The 21,264-nt window shown below is 44.4% G+C and overlaps 1 protein-coding gene across 10 annotated transcripts in view; it reads left to right on the top strand.

Moving 5' to 3' along the window:
• Dlgap1 (DLG associated protein 1) overlaps positions 1–21,264 on the top strand; it is a 791,676-nt gene that overhangs the window by 486,442 nt on the left and 283,970 nt on the right. For 6 of the 10 annotated variants that reach the window (XM_026789510.1, XM_026789514.1, XM_026789512.1 and 3 more), the window contains exon 5: positions 9,002–10,045. In XM_026789510.1, coding sequence (XP_026645311.1) covers positions 9,071–10,045 — 975 coding nt within the window. In that variant the 5' untranslated portion in view covers positions 9,002–9,070. Of the gene's footprint in view, positions 1–9,001; positions 10,046–14,802; positions 14,898–15,075; positions 15,361–21,264 lie in introns of those variants that run through there. The other 4 variants (XM_005367569.2, XM_005367566.2, XM_005367564.2 and 1 more) reach the window with 3 other exon arrangements.

Genomic DNA, 21,264 nt, shown 5'->3' with positions numbered 1-21,264 from the left:
TGAGGAAATAGGAGAAGCCATCAGGAGAACTGGCAGAGGCAGGAAGCAATGAGGAAATAGGAGAAGCCATCAGGAGAACTGACAGAGACAGGAAGCATAGGCATAAAGAAATATGAGGAAAAATGGAAGAAGAGAAGTTGGAAGTGCAGTGTGAAGAACCTCAATTCATTTCAGAGTGACTAGCGCACATTAGGCAAATAATCGTTTTTTTAATAAATACTTTGATTTGTGTGTTTACTTCATGCTGTTCCATGCCAGGACACTGGAAGGACATATGGACACATGGGCTGCAGCCTCAGTGGCTACTTCTGTCTGTCAAAATTTGGATCCTGGAAGTTTAATCCAGATACAAAACCTTCTTTACCCACAACCATGTTTCTAGACTGTTTAGTGGAGATAAATTTGGGGTTTTTTTGAAAAGTTAAGATTGGATATACAATCCTCAAGAGAAGAAAAATGGATGCCAAGGTGAGAAGAGTGAAAAAAAGCTGGGGTTGAAAGTGGAGCACTTTGAAAATGACCCGACGATGAAACAGAAGGCAGAAAAGGTGTTTCAGTAGTCCCAAGTCTGGGCACCACTAACTAACCACTGTAGAAGCCAGGAAAGCCAGACTCACCAAAAGAAAGTGAATCTGTCAGATGCTGAGAATGGCATCTCTTCTCATCTCCTACACAGCTTCTGACCATCTCCTTGTCACAGAGGGAGGCCACTCATGGGCTTTTTCCATGAGCGGATATGAAATCTGAATGAGTGTTCATAATGCATCATGCTCGATAAATGGGTTGTGTGGAGCCATATGAAGACACCTTAGCCAATCCCAAGGGAACTGAGTCTGAGGACTCATATGGTGCCCACTTGGGCACAGATCATTGACAGTGGTTCTGGTATGCTAGTATTTACCCCAACTTTGAAGAAGGCTTCCCTTTATGCGTGTATACAAGCTTTTATGGGCTACCATGTTTCTGCCACAAACTGCTACAAGTTCTCAGTCACACTGGGCAGAAAACTGACTACCTAGATCCAAGCGATTTGGGAGACATTTTTTGTTTTATTTATTCCCATGGCTACATAGATTCTAGACTTATTCCTCTCTTTATACTCTCTCCTTCTGCAGATCAAGTGGCCTTGCTATCCCATAGCTTAAATAGCAGATAACTCTGCCATCCTGTGGCGTCCATGTAGATGCTCCTTTCCTTGACCTTGGCTGTGCTCACAAAGATCCACTGACTGTGGAATATTTCCATTTGACTCTCTAGAGGAAACATCTGGCTCGCTCAATTAAGCCTCTGCAAAAACGTCCTTGAGTTTGGTTTTCAAACTGCCCAGTCAGCTCGGGAAACATGGTGATTGCCTCAACAGACCCAGGCAGGGTGTCCTCAGCAGATGCTGTGGGTAGCAGAAAATTCCCAAGTGCAGCTGCTAACTGCATGACTATCACAAAAGGACCTCCGTGCAGGCACTCCGAGGCCTCAGAACTCAGGAGAGTAGAATTGCGTTACAAGCTCTGGAAGGCAAGCAATTGCTTTTAAGATAAGAAATTATAAAAGAAAACATGATTCAGAGGGTGGGTGGGTATGCGTGCATGTGTGTGTGTATGTGTGTGTGTTCTAACTGTGAAGTAGCTTGTCTAGAATATGCCAGAACATGCTCGCCAGACTCTGTAGCTAGTTATGAGAAGTACAGACAAAAATAACTGCGTTATTATCAGAGGTTATTTTCCACCGCTTTTCCCAAGTTGCATTGTTGTGTTGCTTTAGCTGTCATTGTTTTTGCAGCCTTCCCATCTTCCATCACAGCTGGCTGTATCCCACAAAACAGTGCTAATCCGTCACTGTTCTTTGTTCTCGATTAAACGGTAGCTCGCAAGTTTTACTCAACTTTTTTAGTAGATGCTGATGGTTTTTTAGTCTCTCCTGTCAATATTCAGAAGCAGCTGCACCCCAGAAGATACGGTGTTCCTTTCCCTTCAGTATCTCTGGGAAGAACATTTGTTGACCACTGGTGATCAAGGTGATCACACTCTCCTGCCTCACTCTCGGGGCTTCACTGAATCATCTCTGCTCTGGAGAGACAGCGAAAACAGAAAACGGTGGACACACAGGAAGTATACACCCTGGTTTCCTCACAGTGAAGACAGCCACCATTCCCTCCATCTAGCCAAAGAAATGTGGCATATCACATAAAAATCTTCTACCAGTCTCTGTGATGTTTTGCCCAAACAGCACCAAGCCCATAGTGGTATTAACAATGCCCCCCAGCCTTTCTCGAGGACGTCCCCTCCGTTTGAGTCTCGAAAGCTGGTTGGTACAACACCGCCTTTTGCAAGCTTTGGGAGGCTACTGTGATTCGGTGCCTACTGTGACTAAATTGGAGAAGGCTTCGGTTGTTTGTTTTGTTCTCTTATACAATAGCAAATCTTTTTGAGAGAGAAATGCCCCTGATTCAAAGAGGTATTCGCAAAATCAAACCACAGGTGATCAGGATGGCAATTAATGGTAACGAAAAGCCAAAGTACACTTTGTATGTACAGAGCAGCTCAGCATTGCGCTTTGAATAATAGAATTGGAGTATTTCACACGGTGTGTACTCCGAGGGGCCCCACTAATGCCTGTGTGCCTCTAAGTGACCTGTTCCTCTTTGTTACTATAATGAAAGACATTAGCTGGGGTACTGATTTAAAAGGGGAGTTTCTTTACTTCACAGGTTAGGAGGCTGCCCATGGAACCGGGTTTTATTTTAAGTAAATTAAAAAAAAAAATGCTAGAGAAAACTGGATCCTCCACCTCGGGTATTTTGTTCTTTCTAGAAAAGGTGCGGGATGTGTTCAGGCTGTGATTGGAACATCCCTATTTGGCTGAGAGACCAGAAATTGGGGAAGCACTCAGTCAGTACATCACCATGCTCCTTCAGGCTGTTCCTTCCCCTCCCTTCTTTCTTCTCTCGTGAAATAATTGCTCCCTGGGACCATCTTGTTCACCTTACCTCAATTTATTCCCTGGGAACAAGCACAGAAATCTTTCGGACACCTACAGTCATGCCACGCCACTAGCTTTCTTAGCTCTCCAAGTGGAGTGCCCCCACCTGCAAGGTGTGGTTCTCCATCATGACATAGCTGCTTTCATGGCCTCTGCGACTGGGCCTCAGCTGCTCCATCTCATCTAGAAACTGGTTCCCAAGGAAGCAGAACAGAGCTGCAAACCAAACAGAAGTCTGTTTCCTCTCACAGAAACAAGATACTAGGTGACATGACACTCCACCATGGTGAGAACATCTTTTATTTTTTGTGCTCCACCATGTTCAATACATAGTGTTTATATCATGGTGTAAGATCACTGCTTAACCGGCCCTCGGATCTGCATTCTAGCCAGAGGAAAGGAAAAGAGAACTTCACTTTTGAGATCTTTTCCAGAAATTGCACGTGCCATTTCTAATTATATTCCATTAGTCAGAATTAGTCAGCTCTGCTCAACAGGGGACACTGAGAAGTGTGGTCGTTATTCAAGGGCTAGGTTGTTCTTTTTTGATAAGAGAATCTTTTATTTCTTCTTATTTCAATGTGATAATCTGGCATGAGAAAGTCACAGGCAGATGGCGCAAAGCCAAAAAGGTAGTTTGACCCCGGAAAAATCTATAAAGATTGCCTTGCCCCATTGCCTTCCTCAGCCAGAGCTTGACACTCTGGGTGGGAGCTCCCCCGCATTGTTTGTGATTGCTTGCCTGCCAACACTCCCTGAGGAAGGTGACCAGAGGCCTTTGGCTGACGCTTCTCTGCATGTAAATGAAATCCAACAGGAGGCGCTCTAAATAAAGACGTGCACAGAAATCGAAACGAAAAGGAGGAAATAAGGAATCGCCTCCTTTTATCTGCTTTGGGGCTATCTTCCCCTGTCAGCATCTTCTGATGTGTAGTTGGTTTGTGTGTTGCGTTGGGTCTTGCACATTACCTACCTAGAGATTTTCCTTTGCGTGTTTAACCGCTCTGGCTTCAGTCATCTTCTGTGCGCCCATCCTGCACCGGGTGCAGGGACTCAGTAAAAACAATGCGCCTGTCACAGTCAGCTCATCTCACGGTCACCAGTAGAGCCGCAAATTCTCCAAGGCAGGCAACGTGACACGCGATCTGATGGCAAAATTAAACCTAGAGAACAACAAAGAATAATTTTGATGTCGTAGTGAACAAGAAAGAATCAGATGCTATCACTGTAGCCATAGAAACATTCCCAGAGACGTGTTGACCACACTCCACAGCCTTGCTCAGAGAGAAGGGCAAAAGAGCCAGTTCTCCCTTTCTATTTTTAGAAATTGTTACAGCCCATTGAAACCTAATTTAACTACTCGAAACTTCCTTCTTGAAGACTGTATTAAATGAGGAGACTCGTGAGTTAGGTTTTTCTCATTCCTCAGTCATATTTTTCTGAGACAACCATAAGTTGTAAGGATTCTCTGTGTGCATTTGGTCATGTTTGCAGCAGCAAGCCCTAGATTTTGCACATGAGCAGTGCTCTGCTAATGCTTTATACTGATGCTGTTGGCCACACCACGGGTGGGAGATAGTGCTGTCCACAGATGCCACTTATAAACATCAATTAGGAGGGCAATAAACAGGAGTCATGGAGAGAGGTGTGCTAGAAAAAGGAGGGTATGAAGCATGAGGAAAGGGAACTCAAGATCTCCATGGTAGGTATCGGCCACAATTATCTATCCATGGTCATTGACATTAGCATGTGACGTCATCTGTCTTGCTCAACAGGAAGTGGCCAAGTGTGCTGCTGTGATTTCTAACCACAAATTGATCAATTTTCCTTTTAAAAATGGAAAGAGGATAAAAGGCAGTGTGAGATCTTCTACAAAAAGAGCCAAGCTGACAATCTTTTTTGACCTTAACAAGAAAAAAAAAAACCAAACATTTATGATAGTACAGTGCCAATATTATGACTTCATTTACCGTGGCATAGAGCTGAGTTTCTCAACCTTCCTGATGCTGTGACCCTTTAATACAGGTTCCTCATGTTTTTGTGACCCCACCATAAAATTATTTCATTGCCACCTCATAACTGTAATTTTATTACTGCTGTGACTTGTAATGTAAATATCTGATATGTAGGACATCTGATATGTGGCCCTGTGAGGACCAAGGCCCATAGGAATCCCCTGACACGGAGGAAAATGACAAGTTCAATGTCCCTTCACAAGCAGTAAGAAGAAAGAAGTGAGAGACTACATTCAGCCACTTGGAAGATGTCAGTACTTGTCACTGTGATGAAAATAGCCCACTTAAAGTAATACCATACTGTATATGTTTAATTTACATAAATTATCATTGCGTACATCATGCAGTGTAACTGATGGTCATAAAGGGACTCTTCATTTTTTTCTGCCTGCCCTCAGGTACTACCATATCCCATAAAATGTTGCTCATGTATTAAGATGATCGTTGAATACCTGATAGAAATAATATTGTAGAAGTTAGAGCAAATCCATGTTTTCTGATCTTACCAATGTCACATATGATTTAGTACAAAATATCTACCCAAGACTCAGCTGCTTCAGAAGACACGCTTGAAGCCCCGTCTCAGTTACCTGGTATGTCGAGAAACAATTCAGTATAGTCCTAAAATGCATATATGCGTATAGGCCTCCAGGACTGTCCCCTCTTAAGCTTGGTGGCTTACATTTATTTATTTACCACAGCACTGGAGACTGAACCCGAATTCTCTCCCGTGCTCAGCAAGCACTCCACCACCTAGGTGTTTCTTTAGCTTTCTTCCTGTTGGGTCCATATCTGAAAAAACAAAACCACGGCTAATAGAGAGGTTTCTCAGAAGTCAGCTTGACCGTAGCTTTGCTAAAGATGTAAATTTAAGGGCTGGAGAGATGGCTCAGAGGTTAAAAGCACTGGCTGCTCTTCCAAAGGTTCTGAGTTCAATTCCCAGCAACCACATGGTGGCTCACAACCATCTGTAATGAGATCTGGCACCCTCCTCTGGCGTGCGGGCATGCATGGAGGCAGAATGTTGTATACATGATAAATAAATAAAATCTTAAAAAAGTATAATTTTAAAAAAAGATGTAAATTTAACCACTCTAGATCCTTTCCTGTTGTAGTCTACTGCTACCATCTCAAGTTCATAAAAGGGTTGTCTTAGGGTTTCTCTTTTTATTAGGATCTCTCCAGGGGGGGAAGATTTTATTCATAGGCTTTTCCTGGTCCGCGTCTATTATAAATCTTAAATGCCTTTCTGTGTCTTTTGAGTGCACGCTCTCTCTCTCTCCTCCAGACATACCATCTTTGTGTGGATATCCCTTGGGCCAGACAAAGTTCCCAGACTTTAACTTCCAGGCAGGTAGAAGTCAGGGTCCATGATGAGACAGAAGTGGAAATGTAAGAGGTGCAAGAGTATGACTCAACTGCCATCTTCCACCTCGCTGAACCGCTGATTCCTTCATGCCAGGGGAATACTCCCCCAGTCTTCCCTGAATGGCCATATTGTCACATGGTCAGCAGAAGTTACTTGAATCACAGTACGGACCCTCTGGGAAAATTCTGCATGCATTCATTATCAATGTTTAAGTATTTACACTGTGCTTGAAACTAGATAGACGAACTGAGTCTCCGCTGTCCTCATTCAGTAGACTAACCAATTTCAAAAGACCAGTGGTTAAAATTTCCCATCAGTAGTTTTGAACTATTAAGCCATGAAATGGGAGAGATTACTTACCTAACCTGTTCAAGGCACCAGGTAGAATCCTGAGCAGCAAAAGCCAGGGGAAAAGAGAGGGATTGAGGAGCTTCGGGGGATATAGAGAGAGTGAGGAGCTTCAGGGGGCTTCGGGGGGCATAAAAACATCAGCATTGTCATGAGCTCACAAATGCCATGTGTCCTCTGGAAAAGGCAAGCTTTGGCCTCCCTAAAGTCCTTGTCTTTCTTCATGAGGCCAGGCACATGCATTTCAGCCTACCCTGTATGCTCACCAGCCATTTGTCTTCAGCCTACCCTGTATGCTCACCAGCCGCTTGTCTTCAGCCTACCCTGTATGCTCACCAGCCGTTTGTTTTGCCGTTGGTAAAAATGGGAAATGACATTTTTGAATTCGCTTTCCAGAACAATGCTTAAAATGACAATCTTTGTACTGTAGGAAGCTTGAGAAAAAAACAAAAGGTTTTAAGCAGATTGTCAGGATGACCCCAGGCGGGTCCTGAAGAGCACACTGTGTTAAAGTCAGAGGAAAATCAAGTTCCCTGCTGGAGCCACAGACTGTTTCCAGAGCTTGGGACAACCTGAGCTCAGATACAAACTCAGCGTGAGCTCCCACTGCACGAACAGCAGGGACTAAGTCTCCTGCAGAGTACGTAGATCATGAGGTCTTCTCTTCAGATCCTTGGGGCCGAGAGCCTCTCAACCTCTTGTCATTCTGCTTTCCTTGTCAACATTTAGGGGGAAAAAAAACTAAACCAGTTAGCCCTCCTCCACTGAGGCCAAGCAACCAAAAAAATCAACTTAAAGAAAGGATTTGTTAGGGCTCGTGGTCTTGGAGAGGTGATGTGCTAGCTCACTTCGCCCTGTCGGTTGGGACCTGTGATAGAGAAGCACACTATGGCAGAAATGTATGTTGGAGGAAGCCTATTTACCCCACAGCATCCAGGAATTAGAAAGAGCAAGAGCTAAAAGGAGCCTAGATCACAGTATCTCCCAATGGCCACACTGCCTCCCCAGAATCTCCATCTTCCAAAGTATCCGTGACCCACCAATGACACTGCAGGCTACCAGCCAAGCCCTCCACACTGTCCTTTGGGGGCTCTTTAGGATCCAAACCATGGCAACCAGAAGGCATGACTTGAGACTCAGTCAATGCATTTCCTTCCTTACTCTGTTTACAGGACGCTTAGATCTGAGAACAGAAATACATGGACAAATTTCCCTGTTTCTCCAGGCTATTGGTCTTGCTGTCTGTAGCTGATTAATATGTGGGCTTGTATTTAACATTAATTTTATTAATACATAAATACATAGTTGTATTTAACCTTGATATGTTTGGGTACTATATTTATCCCTACAGATTTTCAAACAGAAAGTGATGGCGGACAGAATGACACAAAGTTATATCCTCATGGTTTAATTGCTACAGGCTTCTTTTGTTCATCTTGTCTTTTTTAGTCCCACTTGCAGAATGCTTTCTTTGTGCCTGTAGTAATAGTTTGTTGATAACAGGAAGATATACAAGGGAGGAAGCATTAAGCCAGGCTGCAAGGAACTTTAGCTGGGAGAGACAGAAGCAAACAATACTGTGATTTCTGAAAAGTACAGATGAGATGTCACAAAATCACAAGACCAGAACATCTCTCTGCTATGGGTGTCAGGAAGGGCTTTGCACATAAACCCAGCCCTTTGGATGCTCTACGTTTGTAACTAACCTGTAAAGAGTTGGGGCCAGAGGCTAAGTGCTGCTTTTTTAAAATCCCCAGGTTTGATTTTAGGCAGCTCCCAACCACCTGTATCTTACCCTCCAGAGGATGCCAAATTTCTGGTTTCAACTGGCATCAACACATGCCTATATATGTACTCCCACATCTAAATATAATAGAATATCTTTTTCAAGTCTTGTAAAGAAGGAAAGAAGAAAAGCAGGGGAAAGATACATTGCGCCACTGGGCTCATAAAGGAAAAACAGTTACTGTGTCAAAGAACTTGGAAACAATTTCAGCCGGTATGGCAGTACTCCATTGTGATCCATCTCTCCAGCTGAGGCAGGATGGAGCACTCCAGCCTGGGCTGTCTCAGAACACAAAGCACCAGTAAGGTTGCATTTAATAGTTTCCTTGTCCCTGAGTTCCTCCCGCCCTTACAAAGGTGAGAGAAAATTTTCCAACAATGCATGAAAGCCGCTTTTAGGAACAGCCCTGAGTTCCTCAGAAACCCAGCAGGAGTGTGTAGCCACAGAAAGAACAGTATACCTATACCAAAAAAGCGCTAACTCCGTGTCCCACTCTTCCTTCCTCAGGTTTTTTCCCAAGACGGGTCTGGAACTTAACGGGGTTCCCATGACCCCTGCGATTGCTTCCAGTCAGCAATGAAAGGGTTATCGGGTAGCCGCAGCCACCACCACGGGATCACCTGCGAGTCGGCCTGTGACTCACTGTCACACCACTCAGACCACAAGCCCTACTTGCTGAGCCCCGTGGACCACCACCCCGCGGACCATCCTTACTACACCCAGCGGAATTCCTTCCAGGCCGAGTGTGTGGGGCCCTTCAGCGACCCGCTGGCCAGCAGCACGTTCCCACGCAGGCACTACACCTCACAACAGGAGCTGAAGGACGAGAGTGCCCTGGTGCCACGCACACTGGCCACCAAGGCCAATCGCATCCCAGCCAACCTGTTAGATCAGTTTGAAAGGCAGCTGCCCCTCAGCCGAGATGGCTACCACACGCTCCAGTACAAGCGCACCGCTGTGGAGCATCGCAGCGATAGCCCAGGCCGCATCCGCCACCTGGTCCACTCGGTCCAGAAGCTCTTCACCAAGTCGCATTCCCTGGAGGGGCCGTCCAAAGGGAGTGTCAATGGGGGCAAAGCCAGCCCCGACGAGTCGCAAACTGTGAGATATGGCAAGCGCAGCAAGAGCAAGGAGAGGCGGTCAGAGTCCAAGGCCAGATCCAATGCCTCCAATGCTTCCCCAACCTCTCCCAGCTGGTGGAGCTCAGATGACAACCTAGATGGGGACATGTGCCTCTACCACACGCCCTCGGGTGTGATGACCATGGGCAGGTGCCCCGACCGCTCCGCTTCACAGTACTTCATGGAAGCCTACAACACCATCAGCGAGCAGGCGGTGAAGGCCTCCCGGAGTAACAATGATGTCAAGTGCTCCTGTGCTAACCTGCCGGTAGTCAGTCTGGATGCCCCGCTTCTGAAGAAGAGTGCCTGGTCCTCCACTCTCACCGTGAGCAGAGCCCGAGAGGTTTACCAGAAAGCCTCGGTGAATATGGACCAGGCCATGGTGAAGTCTGAAGCTTGTCAACAGGAACGGTCCTGCCAGTACCTACAGGTACTATCAATGTTAAATTGCTCTTGCCTCGGTTATGTGGTCTTTGCTCCTTTGTTCTAGTCTTGGCTATATTCTGAACTGTCTGCATGAACTCGATCAAAATATTTATCATTTCAGTATTGGGTTAATGGCAGCTATCTGGAAAATTCCAGAAGTACATTCTACCCGCTTTGCCAGGTTCCCTTAAGATATTAAGTAGTGTGCACACATCTTCCTCATTGCCGTGATTATCCCAAGCCCGCCCCACTTCTTAGCCACAGAAAGCCAGGATGATGCTCTGCAGAGGTGGAGGCAGGAGGAGGCAGTTTGAGGACCTGATAAGCACAGCTGTAGAAGCCCAGGACAACAGGGGAGAGGTGACATCAGTGCAGTAAAATACAATTAGTGTCAGCCTGTAAATCCCACACACAGACACCAAGGCAGGCCAGCTCTTCCCTTTCCTCTCTGCTCCCGCTTCCCCTTCTGCCTCCAGTTTACTTAAACGAGATTCACCTGGATAAAAATATCAGCGCAGGCGGGCGGAGTTTTCTTCCCTCTGTCCTCCCTCCAGTGGTATTTTTCCTGAGACACAGGGCTCCACATCACGACCCTCATGCCCCCCTTTCAGGGCATCTGTGTTGCTTCCTTCCCTGCTCTCCTCGTCCTTCCGGTTTTACTCAGCCTTAAAAGCACCATGCCATTGCTGTCTCCTTTGTCTCCTTCCAAAGAAATACAAGGAAAAGTTCTTCCAGTGAGAAGGTGGTCGTTTTCCCCTCATTAAACTCTTTCTGCTAAATACAACCTTTTTGAGAGCATCTATCCTGAGCCCGGAGAATATTCTAGGCTGGCAGTCCTGAGCAAAGACAGAGCCCATGCCCAAACTTTAGAAGAAGCTACCACGTTAGTATTAGAGATGTTAGTATTTCCCACTGAAGATGGGATTGCCTAGTTTACTGTCTGGTTGTTCTGTGTAAAAATAAATTATCAAAAGAAACTAGAGAAATGTCTCAGCGGTTAAGGGAGCATTGACTGCTCTTGGAGAGGACCTTGTGGGTTCCCCGCGCCTACACAGTGGTTTGCTGCCATCTGTAATTCCAGTTTTAGAAGGTCTGACACCCTCTTCTGGCCACTGCAGGCCCCAAGCACACACATGGTGCACAGACGTAGATACAGGCAAAGAACTGTTAATAATTTTCCAGCTGAAAGGATCGTCTGACCTATTTAGCATAGAAAAACAGTGAACTCAAATAAAGGTTTAAGGGTTAGTTACACTGTTGCATGTGGCAGAAATGGGACAGGAACCCAAGTGGCTTCCCAAAATGGCCATTGGAAGCCAAGGATGTAGAAGTTACTCAAGCTCATAAATTTAAAAAAAAAAATTCCTTTTTCATTATACGTACCTAACCAAGTTCCCACTCTCTCCCCTCCCCCCATTCCCTCCACACACCCTCCCATCCCACCCCCATACAGTCTTCAGAGAGGGGAAGGCACACTGCTTTGTGAAAGGTTCAAGGCCCTCCCTACTATATCTAGGCTGAGCAAGGTATCCATCAAAGAGAATAGGTTCCCAAAAAGCCAGTACATGCAGTAGGGATAAATCCTGGTGCCACTGCCAGTGGACCCTCAGTCTGCCCCTGCAATGCAACTGTCAGTCACATTCAGAGGGACTAGTTTGGTCCTATGCTTGTTTCTTCCCAGTCTGGCTAGAGTTGGTGAGCTCCCATTAGCTCAGGTAGACTGTTACAGTGGGTGAACCCATCATGATCTTGACCTCTTTGCTCATATTCTCACTCTTCAACTGGACTTTGGGGGCTCAGTCCAGTAAGCACATAAATTTTATCCAGTATTGAAAATGAAGGACTCTGATTTAAAAAAAAAAAAGTCTTGAAAAAAGATTGAGTAAGGAGGTATGGGTGCCCTAGAATTCGGCATGTTTCCTATGAAAAGGCTCTGATGCTAATGACTGTTCTGTCTGTGCTGTTGCAAGTCATGGAAGGAGATGAGAAAGGGTAAGAAATAGACTTAAGAAGGCTGCTGTCCAGAGACCCAGCACCAGCGGTTGTTAGTAATAGAATTCTCACATGTGCTTGTACAATAGTTTTATGCTCTCCCTCCCTGGAATTCATTTTTCTTTCTTTCTTACGCCTATTTAAAGTGAAAGTCTCCAAAGTGGTAAAGTGTGCCATGGTTGAAAGATGGGTATCAACTGCTGAGCCACTGTGGAGCAGACGCTGTGGTGAGCGGGTTCCATCTTCGAGAGGGAACCACCCACAGAAGAATGAAATAGGGAGAGACTTTGACCTGGAGGCTGTAGGACTGAAACGTGGGCTTAGTCCTACGTCAGGCCAAAGCTAAGGAGGAAAGTGAGGAAGGAGAGTTTTCAAAATAATAATTGTGAATGTTCTCCAGTAACACCAGAATGAAAAGTTTAAAATCACAGTGAGGAATTTGATAGAGTGCTATCAGCAGACCTCACCTTTCAGTGATGGGAAACCTCTACCTTCACATTGGTTACCACCTTTAGGCTAGTAATAATATAGTCAAGAAACAATAGTTATAATAAATCTCAATGCACCTCCCTCTAACCCATCCTTTCCTTGCACCTAGAACAATGGAACTTTTTTATCATTATTTTTAACTTGAAACTGTTTAAAAGTTAATATTTTCTTTCATGCCTTGGGCAAGATTTAATCCTGAAACATGTGTGTTTATCCTTTTGAACATACACGAAATCTGCATTGATACATTTATTGCATTCCTATTCTGTACAAGGCCTTCAAGCTGAAAACATAATGTTGATCTGTGTTTCCATGTTAGTAAAGAAGCCACATGGAGAACTGCAGCCTCTTCCTGCCCCAGCTAAGGCTGGGGTGTTCTTACACGGGAGGGAGGGAAGAACTGATATCCTGAGGAGAGGGGGAGTAGGAGATGCCTCCTGAGACCCGAGTTCCCACAGTTCTCTTGCTTCTAGAAGGAGGGAGAAAGAATCAGGCATCCTGTGGATCCTCTTCTCGGAAAATAGGCTTCACCAGCTCTTGTGGGAGAATTTCATGGATGAGCTCTTCCTAGAAACAAATTTGGAGAAAGAAAAAGAGTTGTTTTGTTTTGTCTTCTAGTCATGATACTGTAGGAGGTGACATAAAGCCAGAGTTACCCTCATTCTTAACATCACCATCGCCAGTCTAGTGAGCAACCAAGAACACTGACACTGGGCTCTCTTCCCTATTTGCCACTAACTGGTGACGTTGCTGGAGCCATCCTTCAGATTCCAGAACCTCTCTCATCTACTAGGAAACAAGGCACTTGGTTCTCAGAGGCTGCAATCTCTCTACTCATTTTTAAATTCATAAATTGAGTATTTCAGTCTCCTAATTAGAGCAATTTCCAAGAATTGGAAGGCCTCTGTCTCTCGATTCATAAATGCTTGCCAAAAACAGATGCTTCTCAAATGTTAGTTAATTTGTTCTTTGAAACTTTAAAGGCATTTCACAGAGAAAAAATAGACTTAGAAAACTATGTTGAATAACTTGACCAAGGGCACACAGCAATATGGTGAGCCAGAACTGATTCTTTTCCCTGTGAAGTCTGAATTCTTTCTGTTCACCAGGCCCAATTCCCTCATGTCTTTTATGGGTTAGAAACCAGGAAGATCTCTCTCCATACTCAAAGCAACTTTGAAAAATACTATATTTGTTTTAACTATTTTCAGAACTTTTTATCATATAAAAATGGGTTTCCATTATGATAGTTTCATCCATTTGCCTAACAAACTTCAATCACATTCTACCTCTGCTTCCCTCCTCCCTCCTCCTTCATCCTCTGCTCCCCTCCTCCCCTCCTTCATCCTCTGCTCCCCTCCTCCCCCTCCTTCATCCTCTGCTTCCCTCCCTCCTCTCCCCTCCTTCATCCTCTGCTTCCCTCCCTCCTCTCCCCTCCTTCATCCTCTGCTTCCCTCCCTCCTCTCCCCTCCTTCCTCTGCCTCCTCCTCTCCCCCCTCCTTCATCCTCTGCTCCCCTCCTCTCCCCCCCATCTTCTTCCTCTGCGTCCCTCCTCCCTTCCCCTTCTTCCTCCTTTGCTTTAACTTATAGACAAAACCAAGCACAAAGAATTCAGAGTAGGCAGGGCAGCCAACAGCTGACCTCAGGTCTGTCTAGTTCTGTAACGTTTCAGATGTAAATGTGTGTTTTATTGTATGCCTTAGTCTGCATCAAATTCATGTGTGCCTTCGACCTGCAATGTGTCCATGTCATAAAATAATATAAACGAGAAATTAGGCTGCCAGTGGAAAGAAAAGCAAAATCCCTAATTTTATTTCAAACTAAATTAGTATTCACTAATTAATATTAATTCATGAATTAATTCACAAGTTAATGTTAATCAATAAGTATTCACTAAATAACAGAACTTAAAAACTGAAATACCTTCTAGAAGTCTTCGGAGAGTTTCACTTAGTGCAAACTTAACGCAGCTCCTTGCCAGGACTGTGTAAGAGGTGAGGGGTCTGTGTATGTCTGGCTGGTGGCTGTCAAGGATTCACGTGTAGTCTCTGTACATTCCAATCAATATGCTCAATTCTAATCAATCAATACACTCAATTCCAATCAATCAGTACACTCAATGAGTGTTGTGTGCACACTCACAAGCTGTTTTAGTTAATTAAAAAAAAAGCTCCCCTGTTCCCCAATATTGTTATTTTTAAATGTCAAGAATCAGATGTCTGCTGTGGAGAGCTATTGTACCGCTGCCAGTGACTGCCTGCATCAGGGTTTGGAGCAGGAGCATGGATTGGAAGACATTAAAACTGTTTAATTCTCAGCTGAGATGTGGTTGGCTTTTGTACATTTGGAATAGGGCATTGATGGCACATCTCAGGGTAAGTGCTAATAGTGAAGGGAACAGAATAGGCTGGGAGGAGGGTTGTTTTCTTTTTCCTTTCCTTTTCTTTTTTTAAGTAGAATTCTTGGTTGTGTTTATGCCTCTTTATATAAATGTTCTGTGTCGAGTGAGTGGCATGTTAAGCCATTCAGAAGAGAAAGATTTTTAGATTTCCAACTGTTCACCTAAGAAGAAGGGGGAAAAAAAATCCCTTTGAATCGTGTATTCAGCTTTCGTCCTTCATCCAGCAGCAGAAACAGGAAAGGGGAAGGGAACCCTCTCGTCTCCCGTGAAGTAGAGAGACACACAGAGGGAGCGAGAGAGCACAGACAGGGACCGAGGAAGCCAGCGCTCTCAGAGATGAAGCTATAGGCAACAAGATGATCGACCTGTTTAAGGCTGAGTGGGTTTCTTCCGTCTGTGTGCAAGTTTCCAGGAATGGAAGGACTGGCCAGGTTTGGGTATAAGTCACTCTTTATTACTCTGTGTTTGATGGATGCGAGTAGTTGGTTTGGAAGGGATTTTTGCAAAAAGGGGGGCAGTGTACAATAGTTTGGCTGTTCTGTTATTCTCTTTCGTCTCTATAAACAATGCCTCGTGTGTCAGAGAGGGCTCACAAGCTAATGTATGTACTGATGGCAAAAACCAGGTGAAGACATCAGATGCCTACATCTGTGCGCAGAGGCTCCCTAAAATCCTCTTTCTCGTGTTCCTGAAGTGCATGTTACGGAGCTGGTGATGCTGAATGACCGGGGATTCGAATGCGATCGATCGTTTTTCTGAACAAGAATTCTCAGCACTGACTGGTCCATTTAAGAATGTAGATTTCTGGATGATAGGGTTTCGTTTGTTTTTGGAGTCGTTTTGGGTTGTTGTCTGCTGTTTGTATGAGATATATCACAGAGATCTTTAAGGAAGTGTTCCCAGCAAATGTGAACACAGGCTGTATTTTAAACTGCAGGTACACTTATTTGTCAAATCGGTCTCAAGACTGTTTCCATCTTTGCCCAGTAGGAGGTTTTTTAATTTTGGCTTTGGTTTTTTAGGCTTTTTTTTTTTTTAGGTACTTTTGGCTGAGTTTTTTCTTTTCTTTTCTTTCCTCCTGTCTTAAAACAATTTAAATTATACTAATTCAGTTTTAACTATTTCATATGAATTTTATAAAACTGCCAATTCTGCTAATGACTTTGCTAACTGAAATATTGCCTGTCTTGTCTAAAAGCCTTATCAACTACATTAATTAATTAAATTTTTTTAATTAATTAAAGTTTTCTTTATTTTTAATTTTTATTGCCAAGGACCTTGAATACATTTTATATGTGGCGCATACATCCTCTGTATCTTTCATCTTAGTAGAGATGCCTCTCCCACTGGGAGACAAGGTGAGGCTACTCCTGTCCGATGCTCACTTTGAATGTGGGGGCCCTGACCACCCACAGAACCCCGGGAATTCTGCCGCCCTCTGTCCTCTGCCCTGATTTTTGGCAGTTCTCTCACTAAGGCCTCTATCTGACTAATAAGAAGAGGAAAACAATCCTGAGGAAAGACACCCTGAGAAATCAGGAGCCCAGGCAGACTCGGCACGAGGAGAGAGGATCACAAGTTGCTCTTACAGGAAACTTCATGATTCTTGGTCTGCAGCTCAGTGATCTGAGACCACTGTTAGCTGCTTGAAAGCCCCTGGTGAGCCCCAGCCAGAGGTTTCTGCTTACATTTGCTTATCTCACCAAATTGCAACCTACTAATTAAAGAGGCAACATTGATTCGGAGAGTGTCAAAGAGAAAAATCCAGCCGTGGGTCACTCGGTGGCCATGGACTTGATTTCTCTTTTTCGTCTCTCCCTTGGGAATCACTTAGTGGGTTACAATTAAAGGTGAGAAGTCAAGGTCCACCACGTCTTTTGGGAATTCATCTTTAATTCCAGCACATTTGAGACCATGGTGTTATGGGACTTAACGGTGATTGTGACTGGCAGAATATATCAGTTTCTTGTTCTAGGGGTGTGTGTGTGTGTGTGTGTGTGTGTGTGTGTGTGTGTGTGTGTGTGTGTGTGTGTGTGTGTTGGGCTAGTCAGAAAAGGATCTATGTAGCACTGCCATACTGGCTTTGGTTTGCAGTTAGTTTATGTTTTTCTCCAATTTTTGGCTCAGTGTCTTTTAGTTGATCGTTGTGAGTTAAAGTTCAGTGAGATCAATCTTTCAATTAATTAAGCTCAGTATCATTTTTCTCATTTTGGAAAAATGTGTGTTGCTAGGGTCCAGGACCACAGAGCTCAGGCAGGGTTGACTCGTGTGAAAATACCATCTTATGTGGGTCTAAGACACAGAAATCTCCAATTTCATATGTTTCTAAACCACAAATACCACCTAAGAGTTTTATGTCCTTAGCCAGGGACGTCTGGTGGAGGGAAAGAGAAATCTATGTTTTCAGGTATAACTTGTTACTGTCAACAGTTTGCATTGGGTTATGTGACTTCACTGTATCATGTATTATTCATCTGAAAAGTTAAACCCAGAGTTTGATTCAGATGGAAGAAAGCACCTACACCTTTGCTGATAGGACTCACTGCCCTGTTTCTCAAGACCGTCTTTCCTGGCCCCCACCAGCAGGTCAACAGCAGCCATAGGAGTGACATCATAACACAGAGGGCCATTGTATTCTTCTGCGTATGTAAGTGTTCGTTTCTGTTCTTAGACTAAAGTCACAGTAGGGAAGTGCTTTCTTTTCTTTCAGTGAAGGATTCCCAGTTGGAATGATTTCAAGTTAGCTGATCCTCCAGCCTCTGAGCCCTCTCTGTTTGTAACTAAAAGATGATGGCATAGAAGCTATTTGATTACTGTTAAAATGATCAAAATACATAAAGGAGAGAGCCGTGTGCAGGAAAGCATCATATATCCCTTGTGTTTCCTGGGACCAGTTCCTCATTTTTAATTCTTCTGGAGATGACCCACATGGGCAGGGAAGACCTCTTTTGATGCTCTGACCCTATGAATGTAAGAAAAGGCAGAGTGTGCCTTTAAAACTGCTTTTCTCCATTTGCTAAAGTCTAACGTTGTGCCATACTGTGTGTGTCTGAGCCACACACTGAAGTTCTAGGTAAGCTCCTGATACTAGGGCACTGTTCCTGCTCACTCAAGAGTGTCTCATCATTGTCCTGGAGGAGTTAGGAAAGCGGAGCTCACTCTTGGGAAACGTCGTGAGTGTTACTGTGTCCACAGGTGTGTGGATCGACCCCCACCTCCTCCTCAGCACCTGGGCACCCACACTGTGCATAACACATCCGTGCTTTCCATGTCTTTGATCTCCGATGGAATGAGATCCCTCTTAAATGAGCCACTTCATGAAAGCCATGGAAGAATAGTTATGTAGTAGGGAACGCCCCCCTCTTTTATTTTTCAGCGATCCAAGTTAAAAAAAAAATCGTTACTTTCCCAGTCATTTCAGATTATTAATGTAGGCATGCCCTGACTCCCTGGTGTGACAAGGCTGGTGTCAGTCCTTTCATTCAAAGCCATACTCAACAACCATGAAAGAAAATGTCTTCTGCTCCATGTAGACTTTGAAATCCTGCAATTTAATATACACCGTCGGGATTGTCCGATACCCTGATTTAACCATCTAGGAACTTAACATCTTATTTTCGTTTCCTGCTAAATTGTTGTCTTCTGAATGACAGATACTCCTCTCTGGACCATCTTCTCACCGGCCTCATTCACAGTCTCTTCCCGATAGTCTGGACTCTATCGCTTCCTGATAGTTTATGTAGTGACCATCGTATAAAAGAACCTTCTGGAATTAACTGCTTACTCTTTTCAAATGACAAAAGGAAGAACCTTGACAAGATCTGTCATCTCAGAAGAGCTCTCCACTGGGAGTCTTTCTGCCTGACGACCGGTGCTCTTTATTTCCCACGGTCCCACGCATTCCGCTAAAGCCTAGAGGCTCTTTTCAGACTCCCGCGGATACTCTCTCTCTACATCCTTTGGAGGCAGTGAGGTCAAAGAGGCGAAGAGAGTGATATCAGAGTTACATGTAATACATGTTTGTGCTTTAAAAGGCTCATAGGAGGCAAAGATACTTGTCAGCTCAATAATTATCTACAGTTCATGGCTCTGTAATCACAAAGTGCATGTTGTATTTTTATTTTATTTATTATTCGTGTTTGGGGGCTGTGTGTGAATGCAAGTTCCCGTGCACACATGCGGGTGGGGATCAGAGGACAACTTCCAGGTGTCTGTCCTCTCCTGGGACCCATGGGAGTTTCAGGGCTTGAACTCAGACTGTCAGTTTACACAGCAAGTGCCTTTATTGGTTGAGCCATCTCACCAGCCCCATGTTAGTATTTTTAACTCTTTTCCTTCCCCCACCCCGCCCCCCAAAATGTCTCTATTTCTGTTGTTACAGACTGATTCTCTCTGTGTCCCCATGGCTTTACTAGGGCTGGACGATGATCCAGAAGAGGACAAACAGAGCAAAACAGACCCACTTTTGGATTTGTGATCTTTAGGTCCAACTCTTTTTTTTTTGTTTGTTTGTTTTATTTTGTTTTGTTTTGCTTTGCTTTGCTTTGTTTTTCGAGACAGGGTTTCTCTGTACCTTTGGAGCCTGTCCAGGAACTAGCTCTTGTAGACCAGGCTGGCCTCAAACTCACAGAGATTGACCTGCCTTTGCCTCCCTAGTGCTGAGATTAAAAGCTTGCGCCACCATCGTCTGGCTAGGTCCAATTCTTAAAAGTGCAGGGTCTGAATTCTGAAGATCACGTGCTTCTGCCTGGCATCTTCCACGTCATGGCGGTCAGACTCTTTCACCTCACCTCGTCAGGATAAAAACCATCTGTAGTTTCAAAGGGCTAGGTGATGTAACACATATACATATGGCATATATAAATTATACACACATATAATAATATAGAGGATAATACGTTTGGGAAAATGAGAGCAGATACATTAAATCAGGCAAAACAAAAGGCTAAAATGGATCTCTTGATCATTGCATCCGAAATTAGAGAGTAGGTGACTGAGAAAAAATCTGTCTGTACGGCTGGAAAACACTACCTGATGCAAGACAAGATGGTATCTACATGGGTACAAGTGAACACAACTATTTATTGAATCATTTTAATAGTCATATGCCATTGAATATCCCTCTATCATTGCAGTTTAGAGGTAGCTCCTTCATGTAACATTATGTGCACTGAAGGAGTCTGTTAAGTGAGGACTTCTTGCATCAACCCAAGAAATTCTGATGGCACACATCTGGAGTGATTCCAATAGAATCTATCCAAGAAGCTCAAGGATCTCAATTCCAGGAAACAGGAGGCTTAGTGTCTCGTGTGCTTTCCTGTAGGGGGCAGTAGAGTCTAACTGATGGAAACGGGCTTCCCATGCTCATCCAAGCTTTGATCCTATCACTGGCTTCCTACATCACTGGCTGCCCTCTTCCTGATGCTTACATTTCTTAATCTGTAGAATGGGCTTCAAGATACGACTGTTTCAGGAGCTAGGGAAGAAAGTTGAGGACTTAGGAAATGGGTTGAAATAACAGTGTGGAAGTTTCCAGAGTGCATGTCCACCATGACATGCTCTGAATCGTCTCTTTGTTCCATGTATCATAACACAACACTTTTTCTTTTCTATTTTGCTCACATAGGCATGTCTGATTCCATGGACAAGGAAAACTTCCTCCTTACCCAACCCCATTTCCTCCTACCCCCATATAAGATGTCTATCTTTTGTTTGGGTTTTTGGTATTTTGTTTTGTTTTGTTTTGTTTTAGAGACATGGTTTCTCTATGTAGCTTTGGAGCCTGTCCTGGCACTTGCTCTGCAGACAAGGCTAGTCTAGAACTCACAGAGATCCGCCTGCCTGTGCCTCTCAAGTGCTGGCATTAATAGGCGTGTGCCACCACCGCCCGGCCGATAAGGGTATATCTTAATCACAGTGAGGAAACATCCTTTACCGGGTGCCAATTAAACACATAAAGTTTGTCACTGTAAGTAAGAGGTCTCCGATGGACCAGGTCAGAGGTCATCTCAGCCTCAGTGGAGCTGCTGTTCACTTGGCTTGGGAGATCACAGTTCCAGCCTGTTCAAGCATTTGTTCACAGGAGCGACAGTTTTAGTCTGCCAACCCCCCACTGCCTTCTTCCAGGTCCCTTGCTAAGTCAGCAGGATGAGTTTCAGAAACAGGAACAACTGTGGGAGGTGTCCGCAAGGTAACTCAGCCCACCCTTCCATCTTATCCTTTATGAGCTTCGCCACTTCCCTGGGGAGTGTCTCCTTCATCGCAGCCAGACAGGGATGAGCTTCCCAGTTGAAGGGTGGCGGCAACAGGTCTTAGGCCATTGTCCTTTATTGCTCCTGCCC

The sequence above is a fragment of the Microtus ochrogaster genome, unplaced genomic scaffold, assembly GCF_000317375.1.
Source record: "Microtus ochrogaster isolate Prairie Vole_2 unplaced genomic scaffold, MicOch1.0 UNK20, whole genome shotgun sequence".
Classification (NCBI taxonomy): domain Eukaryota; kingdom Metazoa; phylum Chordata; class Mammalia; order Rodentia; family Cricetidae; genus Microtus; species Microtus ochrogaster.
Note: the sequence above shows the minus strand (reverse complement) of the source record. Positions and strands in the feature narration are given on the sequence as shown.